The sequence below is a fragment of the Mastacembelus armatus genome, chromosome 11 (assembly GCF_900324485.2).
Source record: "Mastacembelus armatus chromosome 11, fMasArm1.2, whole genome shotgun sequence".
NCBI lineage: Eukaryota > Metazoa > Chordata > Actinopteri > Synbranchiformes > Mastacembelidae > Mastacembelus > Mastacembelus armatus.
In genome coordinates this window covers 19,481,138-19,497,155 of record NC_046643.1, presented here as the reverse complement: position 1 = coordinate 19,497,155, position 16,018 = coordinate 19,481,138, and the positions used below count along the sequence as shown (strand labels likewise).

The 16,018-nt window shown below is 43.0% G+C and overlaps 1 protein-coding gene across 1 annotated transcript; it reads left to right on the top strand.

Moving 5' to 3' along the window:
* Window positions 1-1,433: 1,433 nt before the first annotated feature.
* On the top strand, window positions 1,434-14,386 carry LOC113126014 (major histocompatibility complex class I-related gene protein-like). Its single transcript, XM_026299751.2, has 6 exons — window positions 1,434-1,569; window positions 1,769-2,035; window positions 2,694-2,972; window positions 3,533-3,835; window positions 11,096-11,197; window positions 14,282-14,386. Exons 1-6 carry the CDS (start codon window positions 1,521-1,523, stop codon window positions 14,293-14,295), a joined length of 1,014 nt encoding a protein of 337 aa, XP_026155536.1. The 5' UTR covers window positions 1,434-1,520; the 3' UTR covers window positions 14,296-14,386.
* The last annotated feature ends 1,632 nt before the right edge of the window (window positions 14,387-16,018 follow it).

Here is a 16,018-nt window from a genome sequence, read left to right as displayed (position 1 = left end):
CAGTTTTGCTTTATTTGTAAAATCCAACATGAGAGACTCACTAGGAAAAGTTAGAGCAACACAAACACTGAAATAACTGGTTGTTTTTAATTTGAATCTTTAGGACAATTGACCCTGGTCCACCTGACTCAGCTGCTGGTAAACCTGCCTCAAATACTCACAGACTGCAAACAAAACCAGGAAACATCTTTGGACTGAACAACCGACTGTCTCTTTAGCTCAGCTCTATCAAACTGATGAAGACTAGAATGAAACTGCTGCTCCTTTGGGGGGAAATATTCAATGATGATCCTCAGCACTTGAACTATTATATTTGAGGTTGTTCTGAGAATCTGCCTCACGTCTTAAAGACCCATAAGTCCTGGCTGGTCTGACTGGATGCAGGAGCAGCATTGTGACAGTAGATGGCGGAGGTGTCCCATTTAGCAGGGTTTGACCTGAATGTCTTTTTAACTGTGTGACACTTCTACAAAAAGCTTTAGGCTGTTCTGGATCAGAAGTCAAAAACCCTCCAGGTGGTGTCACTGCATTCATTCAGAGTGTTTTAGTTCCCATGGTTCACCTTCCTCTGCAGCCACTGAGGGTAAATGTTGGTGAAGTTTCTATCATCATCTAATTGAGCTTCATGTCTCTCCCACTTGTGTTTGAAGGAGGCAGCCTGATGGGAGAACATCCATGTATTTGTTTCCAGGTCCAGTGATATGAAGCCTTCTCCATCATCACCATGTTGATCAAAACCAATAGACGTCTTCATTTCCTCATTAACAGCTGTATAACACCTGGACACTGTGAACACCAGAGACAGAGACGTCATTAAAGCACAGTGAGACCTGACATCTACAGAATCTGCACTTTACTTGACCTGACCAACAGTGGAATGATCACAGTTGTAATAATATTATTAACGTGTATTTGGCATTTTAATAGAAGAAACACTGTATATATACTATATAGAACTTTTAAGTCTCATGTCATTTATTCAAATGTTTCATCTTAAATCTTATTTAAAACTATGTGTGTGTGTAACTTAGGGACAACTTGCCTTTGGTAGAAAATCTGCCCCCTGGTTTGTGTTGGAACCAGAAGTTCAGTCTGTAATAGTTTGTTTCCTACACAGTTTAATGTGCGAGCTTTCTCATTTACCTTCATTTTCTCTTTAAAATATCCAAGAAGGTCAGACTGGGTGTTCATTTCATGCTTTTCACTCTTCCTCTGTCATGTGCGTCGCTAAATTGCTGCCCCTCTGTCTGACGCTATGATAACATCAGAGTGAACCTGGAGTCAACTTACTGTTATTGTGAACCTTTGACAGGACCGAACATGTTCGGGGCTGAGCTCAAAATACTGAAGGTCCCACTGATTATGGTGAACGACGCCACTGTCTGACTGAACACGTGACTTTGAAACAATCCTGATTCAGGGGCTGTTTCAAAGTCACTGCATAAAAAATAACTCACCTGGACAAAGGAGAGAGCAGCTGATCGGTCCTTTACCAACACGCCTTTATTTATCAGAACAAGATGAAAACGTTGTTGTTGTTGTTTGTCTTCTGTCATGTTTCATCACCAGGTAAAATCACAGTTAAATCTTAACTTTAAAATTTTTTCTTCTTTCACTTTGTTCTGTATTTTTCAGCTGCGTCACATTTAGTTTCACTTTCACTTTAACTTGAAGTTTGAATCATAAACTACTGAATATATCATATTTAAACCTGAGTGTTATGATGATGTGTTTGTTTATACTGAATTAAAACCTTGTTTGTCCACAGTGACACACACCCTGAGGTTTTTCTTCACTGCATCTTCTGGAATCCCAAACTTTCCTGAAGTTATGGGTGTTGCAAAAGTTAATGACACTGAGGCAGGATATTGTGATAATAATGGAAATTTCAAAGTAAAACAGGACTGGGTAGAAAATATATTCAATGATGATCCTCGGCAGCTGCAGTGGTACCGTACGCGGTGTTTTGAGATTGAAACTAAATCATTAAAAACCAGGATCAATAGTTTGAAGCGTCGCTTGAACCAAAGTGAAGGTACAGTATGAACTCAGTTATTTGAAACTTTTTACTGCTAAACTGTTTTTGCATCAGCAGGTTTATCACTAAAAAGCTTTGAAACTTTGCTGTTATTCCTTACAAATGAAAGGGCCACGCTCAGAAACATCCCAACCATTTTTGTGGCAGAGTGCAGGAAAATGTTAGTGTCTCATGAAAGAGTCTCAGACAGGAAGTATCAGTTTGTTAAAACAGCTGGACCATAAATCAGCACTGCTCAGACTTTTCTAACTGGGTCTGTCCAACACAAACTCATTTCTGTCCTGACTCAGAGAGTCTGTGACTGGGATTTTATTGTCTTTGTTGGATTAGTATGTGTCAAAGGTCTTTCAGCTGGACAGTCGGCATCCAAACCCTAAGTCACAGGGAGATCCAGACAGGTGCAGTTTAATGTGCACAGGAAGCAGGTAGAGAGGATCACTTGGTTTATTGTCACTGGCAATAACTACCATTGTCACTGTTAAAGTACAAACTAGAAACTGGGTTTTATCACTTATGGATTCTCAGCTCCTGGATCATAAACACACAACAAGACTGTGGGAACAGCAGAGCATCATGCACAATAAGCTCATCTGTCTACTGCAGGTATCATCCAGACATCGTTGTTAATTACAGTCTCTGTCTGTCTCTATTTCAGGTGTCCACATTTTGCAGAGGATAACTGGCTGTGACTGGGATGATGAGAAAGGAGACGTTGTTGGTTTTAATCAGTTTGGTTACGATGGAGAAGATTTTATATCACTGGACCTGGAGACACAGACATGGATCGCTGCTAAACCACAGGCTGTTACCACCAAACTGACATGGGATGCTGACAGAGATAGAATTAAACGCAATGAGATAGACCTCACTCAGGTTTATCCCACATGGCTGAAGACGTATGTGGAGTATGGGAAAGACTTCCTAATGAGAACAGGTAGAGTCACATGACCTGTAGTTTCATGGACATTGATACTATTGATATCACCTGATCAGACTCAGTTACTATTGTATTGAAGCTGCAGATTATACTGTGTCTTTGGGGTTTTCCTTTAGGTGGAGTGTCAACTCGGGGCCTTTCTGTGTGGAGTCTGCATGTTGTCTCCATGTCTACATGGTTTTTTTTCCTCCCACAGTCCAAACACGTTGCAGATTAAGTTGGTTGGTGACTCTAAATTGCCCGTAGGTGTGAATGTGAGTGTTTGTCTCTGTATGTCAGCCTGTGACAGACTGCTGATCTGTCCAGGGGGGATCTGCCTTTCACCCACTGCATGCTAGGATTGGTACACAATGAATTTTTTTTGTTACAGATATTCAGCTAAGACTCAAAAGTTTTTCAATCTACTTTCCTGTTATTTTGTTCTAATATCTGCATTAATTTCATCTTTCTTTTGTCCTTTCCTATTAACCCTTTTCTCTCCTCCTTCACCTCTTTCACTCACTCTTCCTCCACTGTCTATATATCCTTCTTTTTCCCACCTTCTCTTTCCTCTGCAGACCTCCCCTCAGTGTCTCTCCTCCAGAAGACCCCCTCCTCTCCAGTCAGCTGCCACGCTACAGGTTTCTACCCTGACAAAGCTGACCTGTTCTGGAGGAAAGATGGAGAGCAGCTTCATGAGGACGTGGACCACGGAGAGATCCTCCCCAACAAGGACGGGACCTTCCAGATGAGGGTTGACCTGAACCTTTCATCAGTCAGACCTGAAGACTGGAGCAGGTACGACTGTGTGTTTCAGCTCTCTGGAGTTAAGAACCACATCGTCACCAAACTGGACAAAGACCAGATCAGGACCAACTGGGGTAAGACTGGGATCAGAGGGAGCTGAATGTTACTTGATGTTTGTATTTTAGCCTTTGTCCTGCAATTCAGCTGGAAATGTATCTTCAACAAACTAATATTAACAAACCAGTTCAATAACTGAATGAACCAGTGCTCATCATCCCAGGATCACTGGTCAGATCCTGTGAACCAAACAAGATTCTCAGTAGATTCTTTGATTTCTAAAGTCCTAGAAAGTTTGAAAGCATTTTCCACACATACAGCAACAAACCTTTATGTATGGATGAATAAACTGATGGAGGCTGCACCTCTGTTCTAACCTGCTTGTTACAACCCAAAAAGCTAGAGGTAAGGAGGGAGGAACATAAGAGCCAAGGTGTGTAAAAGGCAAGTGGGTATTTATTTACTGATCCAGAGGAAATTGGGCTTTCCAATAAAAGAATAGCAATAACTAAGGGAGGGACAAGTTCTGGTGCCAACATAAATCACACGGCAAACAAAAAGAACAAAGCCAATGGCTAATAAGGAACCAAAAGCACCAGAATTTGTCATATCACCCATAGCTGGTAAAAGTAAAAACAAACACAAAAACAACAAAAGCAACACAACCTGAACACAATAGGCGACCGTAAGGTGGGAACGTAGTCCCGTAACACCGCGTTCAATTCTCAGCTACAAGCTGAGAACCAAAACGCATCCTAACAAAAGGGCTATCATGTCTCAGCCAACATGCTTCAAACAGTTCCAAAATTAGAGCCTCGCAACTGGACCAGTGGAATATCGCACCTGGGCCAGCCTGCACACCCCTAATACAGCACATACATATCACAGGACACACACACAATACAGAACATACAATGAGGCAAACAACCCCCTTTTTGGTCGGCTCATAACATAACACACTGTGTAACAATAATCAAAGCGTCGGAACGGGTAACTCCAGGGTCTGCCTCTCTCTCGGGGACTGTGAATCAGCACTCCCTAAGTACTGGCGTGCGGAGCTGTAGACGTAGCCGGTTGGTGGGGAGCTCAGGTGCTGGGCCAATCAGGTGAGGAGGCGCGGTCCATAGACGATGACGCCACAGCTGCAGAGTCGCGGATCCCTCAGCCAACGGCAAGCACCCAAAAGACATCTCCACTGGACACGGTCGGACGTTGATTCTCATGGTCGATGCGCACACAACCAACAGTACACAGCCACAACATGAGGATAACACAATGAACCACAGCGCGATGCCGACGGAGACAGCACGGAGAGGCCGGGGCCGTAACACCCCCCCCCCTCAAAAAAAAAAAAAAAAAAAAACACATCCACACGTTTCCTTTTTTCTTTATGTACCCATGACTTACACTAAATTCACATAGTTCATAACTGTCAAAGTTCATAGAAACAGAGAGGATGTCACTCACACTCACATCTAGACAGGGCATCTGCTAATACATTTTCTGAACCCTTTTTATGGCGAATGTCTAATTTATAATCTTGAACTAGAAGAGCCTAGCGCATTAAACGTTGATTATGATTGTACATTCTACTGAGGAATACAAGAGGGTTGTGGTCAGTGTATACTATAATTGGAAAATGACTAGATCCAACATAGACATCAAAGTACCGGAGGGCCAGGAGTAGCGCTAGGGTTTCTTTCTCTATCGTCGAATACCTGGTTTGGTAAGTGTTGAATTTGCGAGAGAAATAACACACTGGATGGTTAATGCCCTCGGAATCCTCCTGGATCAAGACCCCTCCAGCTCCAACACCGCTAGCGTCTATGTCGAGCTTGAAGGGCTTAGAGAAATCAGGAGCGCATAACACAGGAGAGTGACACAGTAGCGCTTTTACACAATCAAATGCACTTTGACATTCTGCGGACCATACAAACTTTCTCGTAGGACTCAGTAAATTAGTTAAAGGCTGCGCCACGGTTGAAAAGTTGCGACAGAAGGCTCGATAGAAACCTGCCATTCCTAAAAATCGACGTAGAGCCCGCCGTGTAGTTGGCACGGGGAAGTCTACGACTGCACTAATTTTCTCCAAGACAGGACGCACCTGTCCTTGGCCAACTTCCCGGCCTAGGTACAGCACAGTGGCCTTTCCAAATTCACACTTGGCGAGGTTTACTGTTAGCGAGGCTTGAGCGAGTCTTCGGAATACCTCCCGTAGGACATCCATATGTTCTTTCCAGGTTTGCGAATATACTACTACATCATCCAAATAGACACTGCATTCTGTAATGCCAGTCATTACAATGTTCATTAACCGTTGAAAAGTGGCCGGAGCATTACACATGCCGAATGCCATGACCGTATATTGTAATAAACAGTCCGGTGTAACGAAGGCTGCTATCTTGGATGCACGTGGGGTTAAGGGGACTTGCCAGTACCCTTTCAGTAAATCCAACTTCGATACAAATTTAGCAGAACCTACCTTATCTACGCAATCTTCCATGCGAGGAAGTGGGTAGGAATCAGGAACGGTAACATGATTTACCTTACGAAAATCTGTGATGAAACGCGGGGTATCAGATTTGGTCTCCACTAAGCATGGGGAGCTCCAGGCACTGCAACTAGGGACAGCCAGCCCATGTTGCAACAAGTAATCAGTTTCATGTTTCATCACAGCACGCTTACTAGCGTTTATTCTATAGGGATGCTGTCTTATAGGTTTAGCATCTCTTACATCTATGTCATGCTCTAACACAGTAGTCCGGGTGGGCACATCATTAAACAAGCAAGAGAAGTCTTGCACTAGTTGTGTTACATCAGTTTGCTGTTCCGTGTTCAAATGGGTCAGACGCAGCGGGAAATTTTTCAGTTCTTCTGAATTTGCAAGTCTAGCCGTCAGTCGCACCATGGGACATGTTTTCAGTCCACTGTCTTCAACACCATCCACAACAACATCTCGCACTATGATCGCTGCACTACGGTGTGTCTCGGACGAATGCGGGGCGTTAGCAGTGGGCGAATCTCGAACATAATAACGCTTCAGCATATTCACATGACAGACCCTCTTCTGTCGTCGCCGATCGGGAGTGTGAATTACGTAATCGGTGTCACTGAGTTTCTGTTCAATAGTGTATGGCCCAGAGAAACGTGCGTTCAAGGAGGAGCCAGGTTGAGGTAGAAGTACCAAAACCTGATCACCAATATCAAACTGGCGGTAGGTAGCGGTCTTGTCATAACGCTGTTTCATACCTGTCTGAGTGTTTTCTAACGCCCTCTTGGCAATCTGATTTGCTTTATGCAAGCGCTCTCTAAATCTACTTACGTAGGTTAGTACGTTGCATGATGACTCACTAGTATTCAAGATGGTCTCTTTTACAGCTTTCAGTGGACTGCGCGGAGTGTGCGCAAACACTAACTCAGCCGGACTAAACCCTAGGGATTCCTGCGTAGCATTTCGAGCGGCAAACAATACAAAGGGCACCCCTTCGTCCCATTCTTTTTCGGATTCTAAACAGTACTTTCGGAGCATGCTCTTCACTGACTGGTGCCACCTCTCGAGTGCACCCTGACTCTCCGGGTGATACGCACTGGAGGTCACATGCTGGGCTTTAAGCGTTTTTATAACCTGTTGGAATACATTGGAAGTGAAATTAGTTCCTTGATCCGTTTGAATTATCTGCGGCAGTCCAAATGTTGCAAAGAAGGTCATAAGGGCCTTAATGATAGTGGGCGCAGTAATTTTTCTCAATGGTATCGCTTCAGGGTATCTCGTGGCGGTACACATTATGGTTAGCAAATACTGATTTCCATGGCGTGTTTTGGGTAACGGACCTACACAATCAATGAGAATTTTATCAAACGGTTGCTTTACTATCGGGATTGGACACAGTGGGGCACGGGGAATGGTCTGGTTGGGTTTCCCGGCTAACTGACAAGTGTGGCAACTACGGCAAAAATTAGCCACATCTTGCTTTAGTCCAGGCCAAAAGAAGTGTTGCAAAATGTTTTGGTAAGTTTTCGTAATGCCTAGATGTCCGGACCAGCAATTCTCGTGAGCCACTCTCAGAACCGGCTGTCGGTAGCTTTGTGGCAAAACCACCTGTGTCACATGTCTCCATTCATTACTTTCCTCATCGGGCACAGTCCATCTTCGCATCAACACATTGTTCTCTATGAACAACTGAGCATTCCTATTTTTAGACAAACCTAACCCTAGCGTACTTTCATTACCCACCAGCCCTTCGAAGCACCTTCGGAGGGTTGGATCCAGTCGTTGTAGATCAGTAAATCTTGCGGTTTTCGCCACAGTCTTCACTTCCTCTAGATTAGAAGTAGACTTCATCACAGCGTCTAGTTTGTCCGGCCGAGTTGTGGGACCTTCCGCCTCAGGTTCACCTGTTTCTTTTTCAAACAGGGAACTAAGGAAACTATCGTCAATACGAACATCACTGTCAGCACGGGCTTGGGATCGAGTGACAACACACAGAGGAAATATGGGTGATTCACTACCTGAGTCAGGTGGTATCGGCACCTGCACCACTTCCAGTGATGGTAGCACTTTACCAGCTGCTATGTCGTTACCTAATAGCAGGGTAACTCCTTCTATAGGTAACTCATCACTCACTGCGACAGGGAAGAATCCTGTTACCAATTTAGATGTAATGTGAATCATATGTACTGGTTTAGGTGTATAGCCCATTTCAATTCCTCTTAAAATAGCACTATAGCCACACGCTGATTTTGGGGAAAACGGTAACGCATTAGACAAAATAACAGATTGAGAACCTCCGGTATCTCTCAACATGGTTATCAGCCTTTGATCTAATTCATTACCCGAGAGTGAAACAACACCTTCCAAGATGAAGGGCTTAAAACATGGATCCAAACCTTCCTTATCCTCTTGCACAATCTTGTGTTGTACTAAACCAACGCCTTTTGTGTGGGCTCTTTGGTTTCGATCAGAACTAACATTAACTTGCTTCTTTTTGAGAGTGGGACAAGCAGCTATGAGATGCCCTATCTGATGACAGTATTAACACTCCCTTTCTTCCTGTACATTATTTTTCGGTCTATTACTGCCCTCGCCCGGAGGCTTGGGGGAACGAGTGATTATAATAGAGTTGAAGGCGGGTTTGTGAGTCAAAGCAAACTCGTCCGCCAGTACTGCAGCTTCGACCAACGTTTTGACTTTCTTTTCATTTAAGTAAGTCACCACACGTTCAGGTAAACATTGCTTAAATTCTTCCAACAAAATAAGTTCCCTTAATGACTCAAAATCATCAACATTACAAGCATAACACCATTTATCGAACAAACAACCTTTCACTCGAGAAAATTCCACATACGTCTGCTGTGGAGCTTTCCTAGTTTTCCTAAATTTTTGTCGATATGCTTCAGGCACCAACTCATATGCTCTTAATATAGCCTTCTTTACTTTTTCGTAATCCATACTATCTTGTAACGGAAGGGCTGAAATGACCTCCTGGGCCTTTCCATGCACCTTACATTGGACTAATACGGCCCAAATTTCGTCAGGCCAGCGTAAAGCAATAGCAATCCTTTCAAACGCTTGGAAGTACATATCTACCTCGGTTTCTCGAAACACTGGGACCAAGGAAATATTTTTACTTACATCAAACATGGGTGTCTTACTGCCGGCCAGAGGAATATCCGACTTTTCAGACAGTAGCGCTGATTGCTGGGGAATAACCGAGGCAGGAACGGGATGATGGACGGCAAGCTCCAACTGTCGAATTCGGACAGCGGTGTCTGCCTCAATCTGAAGCCTCTTTTCTTCCAAATCGAACTGTGCTTGCCGGGCCCTCTCTTGGGCTTCTAACTGCATACGAGCGAGGCGGACCTTCAGTCGCGCCTCCATCCTAGACCCTGAACCAGTCCATGGTGAAGGATCAAAACGGGGCAGGGAGAACGGGGTCCTTCCTGGATCATGTTGGTCCACACCACGGGCTGTAGCGGCTAGGGGCTCATCCCCCGCCTCTTTACCTGGCACATCCGTGCTGGTACTGGGGTCAGCTTTCGTGGGAGCACCTGGCTCACCAACACTAGGCAAAATGCCTCTTTCAGTCAGAGTTGACACTACCAAAGACTTCAGGTCACTCTTAACAATTGTCTTTGGCAACAAAATGTCAAATTTAGTAGCAATCGCCACTAGATCTACTTTCCTGCATTTTTCCAAGATTTCCAGTGTCGGAGAAACCAAAAACAATTGCACACAATCGGTTGCCATTTTCTTACTTACAGCTCTGCTTTCCAATGGCCTGAAACAATATCCCACTACAATCGGGAACCTATGGGGAAAAGGTATCCCGGACGAGCCCCCATTTATGTTACAACCCAAAAAGCTAGAGGTAAGGAGGGAGGAACATAAGAGCCAAGGTGTGTAAAAGGCAAGTGGGTATTTATTTACTGATCCAGAGGAAATTGGGCTTTCCAATAAAAGAATAGCAATAACTAAGGGAGGGACAAGTTCTGGTGCCAACATAAATCACACGGCAAACAAAAAGAACAAAGCCAATGGCTAATAAGGAACCAAAAGCACCAGAATTTGTCATATCACCCATAGCTGGTAAAAGTAAAAACAAACACAAAAACAACAAAAGCAACACAACCTGAACACAATAGGCGACCGTAAGGTGGGAACGTAGTCCCGTAACACCGCGTTCAATTCTCAGCTACAAGCTGAGAACCAAAACGCATCCTAACAAAAGGGCTATCATGTCTCAGCCAACATGCTTCAAACAGTTCCAAAATTAGAGCCTCGCAACTGGACCAGTGGAATATCGCACCTGGGCCAGTCTGCACACCCCTAATACAGCACATACATATCACAGGACACACACACAATACAGAACATACAATGAGGCAAACAACCCCCTTTTTGGTCGGCTCATAACATAACACACTGTGTAACAATAATCAAAGCGTCGGAACGGGTAACTCCAGGGTCTGCCTCTCTCTCGGGGACTGTGAATCAGCACTCCCTAAGTACTGGCGTGCGGAGCTGTAGACGTAGCCGGTTGGTGGGGAGCTCAGGTGCTGGGCCAATCAGGTGAGGAGGCGCGGTCCATAGACGATGACGCCACAGCTGCAGAGTCGCGGATCCCTCAGCCAACGGCAAGCACCCAAAAGACATCTCCACTGGACACGGTCGGACGTTGATTCTCATGGTCGATGCGCACACAACCAACAGTACACAGCCACAACATGAGGATAACACAATGAACCACAGCGCGATGCCGACGGAGACAGCACGGAGAGGCCGGGGCCGTAACACTGCTTCATCTCTGTCTTCATATTTTTGTTGTTTCATTCACCAGAGACGTCCAGTATCACGACCATCCTCATCATCATATCACTGGTTGTTCTTGTTCTCGTCCTCATCGCTGCTGTCGGATTCATGGTTTCCAGAAAGAAACAAGGTGAGAGAGAAAAATGAAAAGATGATCTGTTTAATTGACTTTTTTACTAAATGACCAAACTGTGTCATGAAGTCCACAGTCTGAAACAATCAGCATCAAATGTTTAGCTCTTCCTAATTCTCCTGCAACTTTCTCAAACTAAATAGTGACTGTAGCAGACCCATTTCTACCAACTCAGGTTCTTTCCCTGATGTCACTCACAGACAAACCAGCGTTAATGTTTTATTGTTAGTTCCTTTCAACCCACTTTCCAGTGCATCGTGTTTCTTCCTTATTGCCGCTTCCTTCTCAGGTCTTTGCTCATTTTCCTTCCCATGACCACCCACGCTGCACCTTTATATTGACAGGCAGCTCATTAGACCTGATCAAGAGCAGCTGTGGCCAGTCTCCCCGCTTGGTCGCCCTTCTTCTGGCCGCTGCTCCATAGCTCCCCCTGCAGCCTAGGGGCGATCACACCCCTCCACCACAGTGGCAAACTGCGGTTTTCCTCATCAGTACTAAATCCCCCCTGTCACAACTTGACAGTTTTTTCTTACCACTGAAAACTCCTGTCAACTAGAGTACATGTACATTGTTGAGGATGACAACAATTAATGTTGTGTATCTACAATCACTAATAACTTATGTTCGTCCCTAACACCCAGTTTTACCCCCATTATAATTCATCCTACCTTAACTACTGTAATTTTATCCGACAACGCTGTTAATAAATTTAAGAAAATGATTCCATCTTTATTTGCATCCATGCCAAGTATAAACATAGTGGAGGGCAGCTGCCTTAATCCTACTCCCTACCAAATTGATCATGTTGTTGACAGTGCTGTAACCTCACTGCGTGAAACGCTTGATTCTGTAGCCCCTCTGAAAAAGAAGTTAGTGATTCAGAGAAGACTAGCCCCATGGTATAATTTACATGTTCGTACCTTAAAGCAGGCATCACGAAGGCTGGAAAGGAAGTGGCGTTCCACAAACTTAGAGGAAATTTTTCTAGCCTGGAAAAACAGTCTACTAACATATAAAAAAGCTCTCCGTAAAGCCAGAACTGCATACTATTCATCACTAATAGAGGAAAATAAGAACAATCCCAGGTTTCTTTTCAGCACTGTAGCAAGGCTGACAAAAAGTCACAGCTCCGTTGAGCCCAGTGTTCCCTTAGCTCTCAGCAGTGATGAATTTATGAGTTTCTTTACAAATAAAATCACAACTATTAGAGATAAAATTCAGCAGATGCTTCCTATACCTGCAATAAATGAATCTTTTACTACAGTAGCTCTTGAATCATCTGTAGGACCTCAGTTATGTTTAGACTGCTTCTCTCCTATAGATCTCTCTGAATTTACATCAGTAGTTGCTTCATCGAAATCATCAACGTGTCTCTTGGACCCCATCCCGACTAGACTGCTTAAAGGCACCCTGCCATTAATGACCTCATCTTTATTGGACTTGGTAAATTTATCTCTAGTATCAGGCTACGTACCACAGGCCTATAAGACTGCAGTAATCAAACCTTTACTCAAAAAGCCTAGTCTTGATCCAGGAGTCTTGGCTAATTGTAGACCAATATCCAATCTGCCATTTATTTCTAAAATCCTAGAAAAAGCTGTTGCTAAGCAGCTATCAGACCACTTACACAGGAATGAACTATTTGAAGATTTTCAATCAGGATTTAGAGCACATCATAGTACAGAAACAGCACTGTTGAAAGTTACCAACGATCTTCTCTTAGCCTCAGATAATGGACTTGTTTCGATACTTGTCCTCCTAGACCTTAGTGCAGCATTCGACACCATTGACCACAACATCTTATTACAGAGACTGGAGCATGTGATTGGTATCAGAGGAACAGCGTTAAAGTGGTTCCAATCCTATTTATCGGACAGATTCCAGTTTGTTCATGTCCATGATGAACCTTCCACATGAACAAAAGTTAGTTATGGAGTTCCACAGGGTTCTGTGCTAGGACCGATTCTGTTCACCCTGTACATGCTTCCTTTAGGATATATCATTAGGAAGCACTCTATTAATTACCACTGCTATGCGGATGACACTCAGTTATATCTATCTATTAAACCTGTTAACACAAACCAGTTAACCAGACTTCAAGCCTGTCTAACTGACATAAAGGCCTGGATGACCAGTAACTTTTTACTTTTAAACTCTGAGAAAACAGAAGTCATTATATTTGGGCCTAAAAATCTCAGAAATAACTTTTCTAAAATTATAGCTACTCTAGATGGCATAGCCCTGGCCTCCAGCACTACTGTAAAAAACCTTGGAGTTATTTTTGACCAGGACATGTCCTTTAACTCACACATAAAACAAATTTCTAGAACTGCATTCTTTCACCTGCGCAACATTTCCAAAATTAGGAACATCCTGTCTCAAAATGATGCAGAAAAACTAGTCCATGCATTTGTTTCCTCAGGCTAGATTACTGTAACTCATTACTATCTGGATGTCCTAATATCTTAATAAAAAGCCTACAATTAATCCAGAATGCCGCAGCCAGAGTCCTGACAGGAACTAGCAAGAGAGATCATATTTCTCCTATATTGGCTTCTCTTAATTGGCTCCCTGTAAAATATAGAATAGAATTTAAAATCCTTCTTCTCACATACAAATCCCTTCATAATCAAGCTCCTTCATACCTTAAAGACCTCATAGTACCATATTATCCCAATAGACCACTTCGCTCTCAGAGTGCAGGCCTACTTGTGGTTCCCAGAGTTCTCAAAAGCAGAATGGGAGGCAGAGCCTTTAGCTATCAAGCTCCTCTCCTGTGGAACCAGCTCCCAGCCTGGGTTCAGGAGGCAGACACTCTCTGTACTTTTAAGGCTAGACTTAAAACCTTCCTCTTTGACAAAGCATATAGTTAGGGCTGGCTTCAGGCAACCCTGAACCATCCCTTAGTTAGTTATGCTGCTATAGGCCTAGACTGCCCGAGGACCATCGGTGCACTGAGCTCCCCTACCCTAACCCTAAGTTTTTGTAAAGTGCCTTGAGATGATTTGTATTGTGATTTGGCGCTATACAAATAAAATTGAATTGAATTGAATTAATTTTCTTTTCATTGTTCTTCCTCAGCCTTCCATATATAAACTTCACTGCTTCACCTGCTGTTCCACCTGCCCACGTGATCACCATGGGGTTTATATCTCCCTCCCAGTCGACGTGTGTAACATCAATTATCTCTCAATTTTCGATTCTCGTCTAAAAACTCATCTCCTTGAGCTGCAATTTTAACTTCATTGTTTGATGAATTGATTTTGACGTTTGAATCTTTTGTTCATCATGATTTTATACACTGTAAACATGTTGCATTAATTTGCATTGTAAGATGACCTCTGGTGCTTTGAAAGGTGTCTATAAACTGATATAATAATAGAGTTATGATTATGATTCCTCTTGAGTAACTACTTCTAGTTTCAACAGAACTTAAGCAAATGTCTTCCTACAAATATCTGGGTGATATGACAGACACCACCTTATCATGGACTATTCATGTAAAATCCCTTTGTTACAGCAGTAACAAACTACTTTCTCCACAGGCTTAGATGTTTCAGAGACAGCAGCCAGATGTTTCCCCGTGTTACAGTTAGTTTTTCAGTGTAATGCTGCACTGCTGTGCTGTTTCTGTGTGAAACTTCCACCTACAACCCTTGGAAATCTCTTGTCAAGCAGCTCAGTTTAAAAGTGCTGACATCTGTTAACAGTATCCATTCTGACTCATTGAATGTCTTAAATGTAGAATATCAGCATCTAACAGGAGAGTCCCACAGTTTAGACAAAGGAGGCCAAAGTTTTCTTTTATTCAGTTTTCCACACTGTTGTTGAACCAACGTCACTGTGGTGCTAAGTGGACTCTGAACTTGTATATAGTATTATATTCTGTTAGACCATTTTCTCTTATGGGATGAAAGAAGTCAGCACTAGTCATGTGTCCCATTATGTGGCTTTACATTCATCTTCATTTTATTGTATTTATTTTATATGGAATTAATAAAGTTTCTACTGTCAAACTTTCCAAGTCTGATAAATGAGTGTTCAGGGAAATGTCTGAATATATAAATAACATTTTATGGTTTTAAAATAACCACATGAATTATGGGATTGTGGACATGTGACATAGACAGTGAATGCAGTGCTCAAAACACATCTTGTGATAGTTTATTGAAACCCTGCTGTTTTCTTTGATGAAATATGGGGCAAACAGTTTCTCAGACCACAGGGATTATTAACTAGTGACTATTGGTAAAACTGGATGGAACCAGACAAACAGTAGAGGAGACTGGACTATTGTGCAGGCCATAACATTCACATGGAGTGGTCCATCAAACTAGTTTGGACATTCACTGTTAGTTTACTTAAAGCTAGAAAGAAGGTTAATTGAGCTTCAGAGTGCTGCTCTTTGCTTTGATGAGAACAGGAACATTAAGTGACCAGACTCTGAGCAGAGTTAGTTCCCAGACCAGTTTAGCTCAGCACAAACTCTGACGTAGGGAGGAAACAGCTGCCAACACCTCTGTAAAAGATGCTTCTAACAACTTTACAACTGGTTGATGGAAAAAAGAAAATCAATTATTATTAAGCAGGTTTCTAATGACAGGAAAAGAAGTGAGAGACTGAGATGAAAAGACGTGTCAAACATGAGAAAGTCTAAACTAATACAAATGATGCAATAACCATTCTGTGCCAGACTCTGTACTTGCTGCTTCACACTTGATGCATTAGATAAACTGTGTTAAATGATCAAGAGTATTTTGGACTTTAGCAGGCAGACAAGTGCAGACAGATCAGACAGAGCTTCAGCTGAAACAGGAA

Coding starts and splice junctions, on each gene's coding strand:
- LOC113126014 (XM_026299751.2), top strand. CDS start 1,521: ATGAAAACGTTGTTGTTGTTGTTTGTCTTCTGTCATGTTTCATCACCA. Junction 2,036..2,693: donor TCGCTTGAACCAAAGTGAAG/GTACAGTATGAA, acceptor TCTCTATTTCAG/GTGTCCACATTTTGCAGAGG. Junction 2,973..3,532: donor AGACTTCCTAATGAGAACAG/GTAGAGTCACAT, acceptor TTTCCTCTGCAG/ACCTCCCCTCAGTGTCTCTC.